Below are 10,813 nucleotides of genomic sequence, written 5' to 3' on the forward strand. Positions count from 1 at the left end.
CCCCCCCAAGCATAAAAGTGTAACATTATCGTGTGAAAACATGCATCATGAAAGAACTAAAACTCATGCAAGATTTTTGAACATGTAAGACCAAATACTAAAATCCAAGAACCTCTCATGCATCTTTAGCTAAATAGTATTTCCATAAAACAAGAACACCCTGCATCATTTGGACATTAAGTGTAAAAATAGGCAATTGCATTAACCAAAATGGCAGTCGGGTCTGGGTCCTCATGTGATAAAGACCGACACTTGAGAAGGCTTGGACCTACCCAATTTCTCGGTTGCATTGGCCCATATGTGTAGCGGACTTGACGCAAAGGGCATGCTTCGACGGAGCAATGCTGGTGTTTATTGCCTTAGTTGCTCCACACAGTTGTCCCCTCGCCAGCGAAACCAACGTTCACGCCCCCTCGCAAGTACAAATTAACAAGCACTTGCCATGATCCAGGGGTAGTTCTCCCTATTTGTTTGCTTCTCCATTGCTTCTTGGTGTTCTCATATGTATTCTTATTCATGGTAACTCCCTTTGCGGATAATTCATGAAACAATCATTTATACGTGCTGCTCATAGCCTGCCCTAACTTCCTGTCTGTAGTTGGTCTTTGCGCCAAGGGTGCAACGGGTCATCTAATAGTATTGTAGCCAATGGCCTAGGGAAAATTCCACAACACCTATCACCACTGGTTCAACACTTGCTCTCTTTAACTTTATTGCAACTTTAAATTTTAGTACCTAACTTTTATTTACATGCACTTTTACACGCTTGCACATAACCTCTTTTATACTTGCTAATTATCTTTTGTTAGAGAGTCGGAAAGCTATTGTGTGGTGTACACAAGGTTGTATCAGTGGCAGATAGAGTATCGAGGAAATAGGATTCCTACCTTTAGCTCCCTTGAAATATCGACACTCCATACTTCCACCTCCACAGTGAAAAGTGTTGCAACAATTTCTAGCACTTGGGATTATCAATAATCTACCCCGATGGCAGTAAGCGGAGAAGACTCACGTTGTATTATTGCCACTAAGGATAAGTGATGGCATGAGACCTCTTCTGAAACCATGTTTATAAAAAGTATGCCACCTTGGATGACATGGAGGCATCTCAATCAAAGAGTGGAGTATGAACCATTGATGTAGTGAAGGTATCGTGTCTATGGATTTATGAATGTATTGCCTATGTAATCCAATCACGTCATACATATTCTAGCATGAGCACGACATATTTCACTTTCACGTGTCTTTGTTATGTTTGTCCCACTTTTATCTTATGAAGAGTTACTATTGGTGAAACTATAAGCCATGGTGCGGTTTCCTATATAAGAAACACCTTTCAACATCTTATTCACGCACTTCTATGTTTGGTTATTATTATTTTGAATATACAAGAGATAATTCATGTCACATTATACATTAATATCTTGTACATCTAGCAAAACTAGCAAGGTTGATACCCTTGTTATTACTGTTGCAGACAAAAGTGAAGTTTTATCTCTGTCGCATAACTTATCATTGGTCTAGGACACACATACCTTCACAAATTGATACCTTGGTTTCTCACTTATGGAAGACTTATCGGTTGCTACAAATCCTTGCACTTGGAGCCCCAACCATTTGCTTTCCTTGTGTCTTCCTTGAGCACTTAGAGCACTGACACGACCAAAGGAGAGAGGGGGGCACACTGGTGACAATGTAAAAAGAATCCATGCAAGCGAGATCGATGACTGGAGTAGCCGAAGTCAACACTTAATGGAGAGCGGGGGCGACTGCAACACCATTAATCATGGCCAAGAACAACACCGCGGGGGTGAAGTGCACCTTGGTTGGACAAACTTGAGTGCATTGGATGTGAAAACTATTGGAAGATTGTCCTCACTATACTTTGGTATTGTCGTTTTACTTTAAAAAGATATCAATGACAAAGGAAGCTACAAGACATGAACACATATAAATGGAAGAAAAGGGACACATGTTTTCGACCACAGACATGCATTTGCATACTTTCACTAAGCTTTTGTGATATGGCGCATATTAAAGATTGTGAACCTGACGCTTTGAAGTTGCATCTATTTCCTTTCTCTTTGAGAAGAAAAACAAAAGAGTGGCTTCTAGCTTTGCCGAGAAAAACTATAACTTCATGAAATTTATGATGCAGTGTGTTTTTATCTAAGTCCTGTCCTTGCAAAAATTAAGCAACTTCGATTTCATGTCACAAACTTTAAACATGAAGATCGGGAGCCACTAGCGCTTGCATGGAAGTGCATGAAGGAGGCTATAAGAAATTGCCCGAATCATGGAATGGAAGAATGACTTATTCTTCATACATTTTATGACGCTTTTAACCCCATGTCAAAAAACATGCTAGATACAGGTACGGGGTGAATTATTATGGGACGTTAAATTGAGAAGGCGGAGAGAGGGAGGGGAGGGAGAGAGAGAGAGAGCAGCATATGTTGGTGAAGATGAGCTTGTCTTTGTTGCTGGTGGTGATGAAGAGGAGCAAGAGTAGCATAGGTCGCAGAAAGGAGAGCTTCGGGTTGTTCCTGTTCTTGGGGAAGAGCAGCAACAAGACGGGGTTGGAGAAGAGCAACAACAAAGGGAGGCACGGGAAAAAGAGCAACGACATGGGTGCAAGAGGAGAGAGGGTGCTGGATGGATGGAGGAGCAGCGACTTGTGGTGGCAGATCGGTGGTTGGAGGCATGAGCTGGTGAGGAATGGTGGTGCTACTAATGGCATGGTGGCGCCGCGACGGCCGACAGCTAGAGATGGAGAAAGAGGTGTGGGGGCAAAAGAGAGATGTGCCAAGCCTAGATGGGACCGATTGCTGCACTAGGGATTTTACCCCTCTCGATCTGATTTGCCATATTCCATTTTGCCCCTTCCTCTTTTCTTCTTTAAGCACAAGTTGATCCTTCTCTTCTTTAGTCCCCCACCTTCCCCCACAAAAAAGCGTAAGTCTTTCATCATTTCGACCATGAGGTAAAGCTGTTGCCTTGTGACCATGAGGTCATGGGTTCAAGTCCTGGAAACAGCCTCTTGCAGAAATGTAGGGAAAGGTTGCGTACAATAGACCCAAAGTGGTCGGACCCTTCACCAGACCCTGCGCAAGCGGGATCTACATGCACTGGGGCTGCCCTTGTCTCATTTTCTTTAGCCTCTTAATGAGAATCTTGAAGTTTATAGTGCCTTTGCACACTTTTCTGCAGAGAAACAAATGACTAGTCAACATGCTCTTTATATGATTATCATTCAAATATTCAATAAATCTTAGCAATAATGCATGAATATTAATCAATAATGGGTGAATTAACGAGCACAAATATCTATATCAAATGTGTCCATCAGTCTCGCCTATAGCTCTTGTAAATGGGTCAACCCACTTACTGTTCTACATTTTTTATTTTCTTCTTACTTTTTTGTTTTATTACTTTATTTATATTTACGAAATGGAAAAAAACAATACATTTAATTTTAAAAATGCTTACCGCAAGTTAAAAAATGTTAATGGCATGTTAAAAAAATGTTTGCACAACTTTTAGAAACTGTTGTTAGCATTCAAAAAATGTATGTGACATTTAAAAATGTTGACAACATTTTCCAAAAATCTTGATAGTGTGTAAATTTTTTTTTTGTGTAATTCAGGAAAAATGTTGATGGCATGAAAAAAACATGTGTGACATTTAAAAATATGTCCACGGGTCTTGAAAAAATGTACAATATATTAAATCATGTAATTAAAATAAATTCTGATGGCATTCAAAAAATTGTAATGACCTATAGAAAATGTTCACGTGTTGCAAAAATATGATCATGACATTTTAGAAAAAAGTTGTCTATACAATGTAAAAAAAAGGTTATTGTCAATTGGAAAAAATTCAACGTGCATTTAAAGAAATTAACAAGTATTCGTAAACATTTTCAAAAACATGTATTTTAAAAGATATACATCATGTATTTATTAAAGGTTCAACATGCATCAAAAAAGATATTACATGTGTATACCAAAAATGTATAACGTGTATTGAAAATGTTGACATGTGCGAAAAATAAAATGAGAAAAACAAAGAAAACCAGAAAAGCTGTAAAAGGACATAGACAAACAAAAGGTAAAACAAAAACAAGTAGAAAAACTGGTCAAATGGCCAAGTGCTCGGAGCGGCCCAAGGGTCATTTTGTCATTTTGATGCCAAGCATCGGACGCGTGATTGTTTTTTGGAAGCAATGGCGAGGTGGTTAGGTTCCAGTGTAAAAAATGGTAGTAGTTGCTGGTCAGGTTCCACTCACAAATAAAAATCGGTTGGCTACGTTCAAAAAAAAGAAAATGGTAGGCTAGAAACCATAGTTAACAGACAAGTGGTTGGTATTCTCGTCTTGTACCGCGTGTTTTATATGAGGAGGAAAAGTATGGGACGGCATCCACCCGGCATAAATAAATTACGCGGAAAGCTGTTCCACATTGACTTGGAATTGCTTGGCCAGTGGGGATTATTGTGCCTATATATTCGCCGTCGGTAGGTAGTGGTGGGTTCGATAGGATGGCAACTCGCAGCCTCCGTGTCTCCCTACGCTCCGCATCTCCCACCAAAGACCAAATCGCACGCCTACACACACGCTGAAAGGAAGCAAGCTGCGAGAATGAAGCCCATGGAGGCAGCGGCGTGCTCCGGCGGCCTGGATCCCGCGGCACTGGCGGAGGCGCCGCGGCTGCTGCGCTCGGCCTCTCGGGCCATGGAGGGGCTGGCCTCCGACATCCAGTCCTGCGGCGGGAGCCGCCGGAGATGCGCGCCTGGGGCCAGCAAGTGCGGGGGGAAGGCCGCCGCCCCCACCCTGGAGCTTCTCGTCGCCTATTTGCTCCAGATCTGGGGCATCTCCGCCGCCGCCGGATATAAGGCGCTGGCTCTGCAGGCCAGGGACGCCTTCTACTTCGCCCAAGACCTTCAAGACACCATCGACTGCCACAACCCGCCTCGGGTTCGTAGCCGTCGTCAGTCCAAGCCCCTCCCCGCCCTCAGGTGGTGTGCTTCCAACTGCCTCCCTTTTGGAATAGTTGCGTCCAAACCACCCAAGAAGATCATCAAGGACATCAAAGCTGTGAATCAAGAAACTCAAAAGATTGTTGATCTGCTTGACAAGGCCGCCGCCGGCTCATCGTCCGCTTCGCTGCCGCCGCGGATGCCTGATTCAGGCAGGGAAATTCTTCAGACTAGGGTATTTGTTGGGCGCGACAAGGAGAAGGATGATATCGTGCAATTGCTCATCCAGCCATGTGCCAAGTCTGCTGTTATCTCCGTTGTTGGTGCTGGAGGAATCGGGAAGACAACTCTTGCTCGGACGGTGTTCAACGATGCAGCGGTTGGGGAGCATTTTGATGTCAAATGTTGGGTGTCAGTTTCAAGTAGCTCCAACAAGATGGAGCTCGCAGCACAGATCCTAAGGTCGGTCAAGCCAGCATGGGATGGCTCTGCTGACAAGATGGTGGATTTTCAAATGCTTCAGTCTGAGCTCCGTCGATCTCTTACATCAAAGAGGTATCTGATCGTTCTTGATGATGTATGGAACAGCAAGGATGAAACCTGGCTGGACATGCTCACTCCTCTACAGTCAGCAGATATTGGGAGCAGAATTATGGCGACTTCTCGCATGAACACCGTGCCTCACATCCTCGGAGCATCGCAGATGTACACCGTGAATCCGCTCAACAGCGACGATTGCTGGGCCCTGCTGAAGGAACATGCTTTTCCAAGTGATCTTGGGAATGTCTATCCAAATCTTCACCAGATCGGGAAACAGATTGCTGAAAAAATCAATGGTTCACCTCTGGCTGCCAAGCTGGTGGGAGGTTTGCTGGGTGATACAAGGAGCGAAATTCACTGGATGAATATCATGGAAACAGGATTAAAAGATAATAATGTTTCCTCTGCCCTACGCTTGAGCTATAAGTACCTACCAGTACACCTCAAGCGGTGCTTCGCATATTGCAGTTTGTTTGCAAAAGACCATAAGTTTGATCCAGCACACTTGTCCCGCCTTTGGATTGCCGAGGGTTTTGTTCAACCACAAGGCACGGCTGACAAAAGGATGGAAGACATAGCTAGAGAATATTTTGATCAGCTCCTTTCACGCTCATTCTTTCAGGAAATCAAGCTTGGAACCAAGACGTACTACTTGGTGCACGGCTTACTGCATGATCTTGCAAGGTCTGTTGCTGCGGAGGACTGCTTCCATGTTGACGATGGCATGAACTGTGACATCCCGTCAACAGTGCGCCATCTGTCTGTCACCATGGACAGTCTACCTCGTCTCACAAGCTTCTGCAGTCTAAAAGAGCTGCGCACCTTGTTAATCCGACCGTCACTTCCGTCCAACTCCAGCTGCTCCCAAGAGGATTTTTCTGTGAATTTAAAAAGTATCCTGGAGAATTCAAAACAGTTGCGTGTTCTTGATGTCAATTGCTTTAACTCCAACGAGTTGCCCCAATGCATTGATGACTTACTGCACCTCCGTTACCTATCTATCCATGGCTCCATCCAGAGGCTTCCTGAGTCGATTGGCAAGCTCCTGAATCTGCAAGTATTGTGCTTCACTGGGAAATGTTCGTTTGATAAGCTTCCTGAAAGCGTTACTATGCTGGTCAATTTGCGGCACCTTCTTGTTGTAACAAAGTGTACTGCAGGATTGGCGGGCATTGGTCGGCTAGCTAAGCTTCAGGGATCACTCGAGTTCCACATTGAAAAGAAGGAAGGGCATAGATCAGAAGAGTTGAGAAACATCAATGGTCTCCGTGGGTCACTAAAAGTAAAAGGTCTAGACAATGTTTCAAGCTATGAAGAAGCCTGCAAAGCTGAGTTGAATAAGAAAACACATCTTAATTCTCTGAATTTAGAATGGAGCTCCGCTAGTAGAAATAACCCCCCTCCTGCTGACGAAGAGGTACTTGAAGGCTTAAAGCCGCACCAAGATATAAAGGTACTTCATATAAGAAGGTATTGTGGCACCAAAGCTCCCAGTTGGCTACAGTCATTGCAACAAGTGCGTTCTTTGCACCTTATCAATTGCAGGAGTTTGGGCATCCTTCCTCCATTGGGGAATTTGGGATCACTCAGATATTTACACATGAAGGAGTTGTGTGCAGTTGACCGAATTGGACATGAGTTTTATGGCAACGGTGATGTGGCATTTCCATCTCTAAGTGTCCTTGAATTTGATGATTTCCCAAAGTTGCGTGAGTGGGCTAGAATAGAGGACAAGAATTCATTTCCATGCCTTGAAAGATTAATTATAGTGGATTGTCCACAATTGGTCGAAATTCCTCCCTTCTCCGCAACTACTCGTGAAGTTACCATTGAGCGTACAGGCTTCATGCCATACATGAGGCTTGCCCCTTTTTCTTCAAGTTCAGAGAAGCTCCAGCTGGATGTTTGCACAACTTCTGTCCACTTCAACGGGTTGTTCCATAAGCAGCATATAGAGGCTCTTGTAGCTTTAAACATAAGTGGTGCTGAACAAGTCGTTGCTACTGAAGAAATAGGGTTGCTTGTTTCCCTACAAAGGTTGCAACTTAGTCGCTGCAACTTTACTGACCAGAATTTTAGTAGTTTTCTCCAGGCTCTGCCTCATTTGTCCTTGTTGGAGATGATAGACCTGCCTAACGTAACATCTCTTCCAGCATCAGAAACACTTAGTTTCAGCACCATGCTCACTGAGTTGTCCGTACGCAACTGCCAGTTTTTGCACTCTCTATCCTCACTGCAGTTTTTTTATTCACTAAAAGTTCTGGTGATCGAGAGATGTCCTAAAGTCACTACAACATCATTTCCGTTGAAATTTAGGAGCCTTTCGTCTCTCAGAGTGCTGAGAATATCATACTGCCCAGAGCTCCAATCTTTACCAGTGTGTGGTCTGCCATCCTCATTGGAAACACTTGATATTATTGGGTGCCACCCGGAGTTGTCCAAGCCAAGGAAGAGAGTGCAGTGAGGAAGTCGGCGGGAGGGCCCTAACACCCATGCTTCCCACGCACCCCTCGAAGCCCCTCCTCCGCCCGTTATTGATGTCAGCAAGCACGGCATGGGCGACGCTTATGAGGTATTTGACCAAATGCCCGCAATGGGAGTTTATCTCCTTTTTTTCCCTATTTTAACGCTAAATGCTGTTGAATTGTCACTAATTGATTGTTCCGTTCATTGCTAGTGCCAATTATTTCATGAGCATGATGAGTGGTTGTGTGTGCATAGACGGGATCAACTGCTCGATGCCAAATTCTCAAGTAGAAGATGTCGTGGAGTTGCTTCGCACTCCGTTTGATAAGGGGCGAAGATCGGCCAATTACACGGTGTGTGAGGATGAGACATCGGTGATGGCATGGGAGAATGTGACACTTGATGCGGTCATGGGAAATAATCAAACCGGTGCCAACTGTTGGAAGGACATTATGGAGGAAAATCATCGCAATGCAAAGATGCCCTCCTATCAGGATGAAGTATTTCGATTTATGTTGTGCATTTGGATGTTGTATATATATTGAAAAATTTGAAGTTATGGCATTGTAACATATAAGTTTGAATTCTTGTTATGTAAGTTGGAGTTGAATATGTATGCAGAGAAGATAAATTGAAAGGGATGAATGTAGGAGATGCAGTTTTAAGGGATCTGTTGGAGTTGAGCACCTTGGATTGTGCGTGCCTTGATGAAATCCCTGTCAAACCGATGGTTCTTTTGCGGCTCATATCAAATGTCCATTCCAGTCAAGTACTCCCTCCGTTCCAAAATAGATGACCCAACTTTGTACAAACTTTGTACTAAAGTTAGTACAAAGTTGAGTCATCTATTTTGGAACGGAGGGAGTATGTCCTTGTCTGATTTGCGTTTTAACAGAGGTGTTAATTCAGCAGCACGTAATGATTAAGAAAACCACGAAGAGATGGCAAAGTTTGGAAGAAAATGAACATGCAGCTCAGTCCAAAAGCCACTTCAGTATTGTGGCTACCATCTTTAATCTGCAGTCCTTTTGCAAAAACCACGTCAACAGTGTTACTAGAAATACTTCCTCCGTTTCTAAATATAAGTCTTTCTAGAGATTCCACCAAGTGACTACATACGGAGCAAAATGAATGAATCTATACTCCCGCCGCCGAGTCAAAAAGGTCAAGAGTGCTCATCTGGCCGACGCCCCGCCACCGCCAGTATTTGATTTCTTCCAAGCTGACTTGAGAGGAAACGGTTCCAGCGCCTCGTATGCGTACCACTATTGGAATGATATTATTTTTTTCAGATGAACATTGGGATGGTTGGCTATCTAACGTATCCATGAAAAGGGTTTTCTCCGCTTTATATTATATAAACCGACCATCGCACCCCAAGTTCAACATGGCAAAGGAACAAAAGATTAAAAAAACATAAATAGCAAAGACCCGTGATACCAAAAGAGCCACTAACAAGCATCAAATGCACAAGCGCAAGCTTGATCATCGAGGCCCTCGGAGCACACGACGCGACTAAGCCAAGGTAGTAGCCTGCTGCAGGAGGATTGTCACGCTCAGTTATCTCCCTTGAGGCAAGCCATTGCTGATCCACCATCCTTCTCTACCTTCGAAGAGGTCCCCTGCCTCTAGTCCTGGCTCGGAGGACACTACACCATCGACAGGCAGAGTCGCTCACCCCTAAGCTCGCATGACCAAGACCAACTGGTTGCCGAGGAGAAAACAACAAGCACAACCACTGCACCACGCATCGGCACACCCCAACATCGCCAACGCCACTCACATGCCCAACTTCAACCTCAAGCAGCTGAGCATGAACACCACTTAAGATATCCAACAGACCACCTCCCGCGCCGAAGCCTCGACCACCACTCCGCTGTCCCAAGGTGGTATCTTCAAGAAGAAAAACAACACTCCAAGGGAGAAGCACACGAGAGAAGCCACCATCGTCAGATCCGCTCCAAGGGAAAATGGGGAAGCCCCGGGAGCCAGCCCATGCTCGTCGCAGATCCGCTAGGAGCACCGCTCCCCGCATTTGCATCAGCCACCCACCGAAGGGGACCAACGCTCTCCACGACAGTGGCCGCTGTCGTGGTTCTAAGTCTGACAGTAAGAATGGGGGGTAGGAATGAAGAGGCAGGTCCTAGCTATGGAGTAGTTGTGTACGCAAGGGGTTTTACGAGTTCGGGCCCTTCTCTGAAGAAGTAACAACCCTACGTCTCGGAGCCCGGAGGCAGTCGACTGGATTATATGTGTGTGTGCTACAAAGTTCCGAACCCTTGTTCCAGTGGAGGGGGGTGGCTTATATAGAGTTCGCCAGGACCCCAGCCAGCCCACGTTCCAAGGGGTTTAATGTACATAAAGAGAGGGGGTTACTGGTAATGCCCGCAATAAAGGACCATGAAGGCCATAAAAGCTACTTAAGAGATGACCGTTTGTAGGCAGTGCCTTTAGGTCTTCTTACGGTCGAGTGGCTGTCTTCATGGTCGACTGCTTGTGCTTCTGGTCGAGTGCGTTTGTATCCGTCGACTGGGAAGGCCAGGTCGACTGAAATGCTGATACTTCTTAGAATGTCTTTTATTGTAGGAGTCATGTCCTTGATTGGGTACCTTGGGTATGATAAGTTACCCTACCCTAGGTATGTATCCTCATCATTAGCCCCCGAATGGGTCAGGGTTAAGTGAGAATGGGGCTGAGCCTGTGCTTCCGACTCAACCTCCATGCTTCGGTTGCATCTGTCTTTGGATAAATGGGAAGTTACGGCGGGAACCCATTCTTCAGTTGTCTTGATCCATTCAGATGTCCGTCGAGTGGATTCATATTACCGTCG

At 44.8% G+C, this 10,813-nt stretch overlaps 1 protein-coding gene across 2 annotated transcripts; it reads left to right on the forward strand.

The window, feature by feature from the left end:
• The first annotated feature begins 4,524 nt into the window (after positions 1-4,524).
• LOC123187022 (putative disease resistance protein RGA1) lies at positions 4,525-8,648 on the forward strand. Of its 2 annotated transcripts, none has more exons than XM_044598768.1 (2): positions 4,525-8,089; positions 8,195-8,648. In XM_044598768.1, the coding sequence occupies exon 1, from the start codon at positions 4,640-4,642 to the stop codon at positions 7,979-7,981; it is 3,342 nt and encodes a 1,113-aa protein (XP_044454703.1). In that variant the 5' UTR covers positions 4,525-4,639; the 3' UTR covers positions 7,982-8,089; positions 8,195-8,648. The 2 variants fall into 2 exon arrangements, with proteins under 2 accessions (XP_044454703.1, XP_044454704.1); XM_044598769.1 differs by having other exon boundaries at positions 8,239-8,648.
• Positions 8,649-10,813: the final 2,165 nt, after the last annotated feature.

This window comes from Triticum aestivum, chromosome 2A (genome assembly GCF_018294505.1).
Source record: "Triticum aestivum cultivar Chinese Spring chromosome 2A, IWGSC CS RefSeq v2.1, whole genome shotgun sequence".
In the NCBI taxonomy this organism is placed as follows: domain Eukaryota; kingdom Viridiplantae; phylum Streptophyta; class Magnoliopsida; order Poales; family Poaceae; genus Triticum; species Triticum aestivum.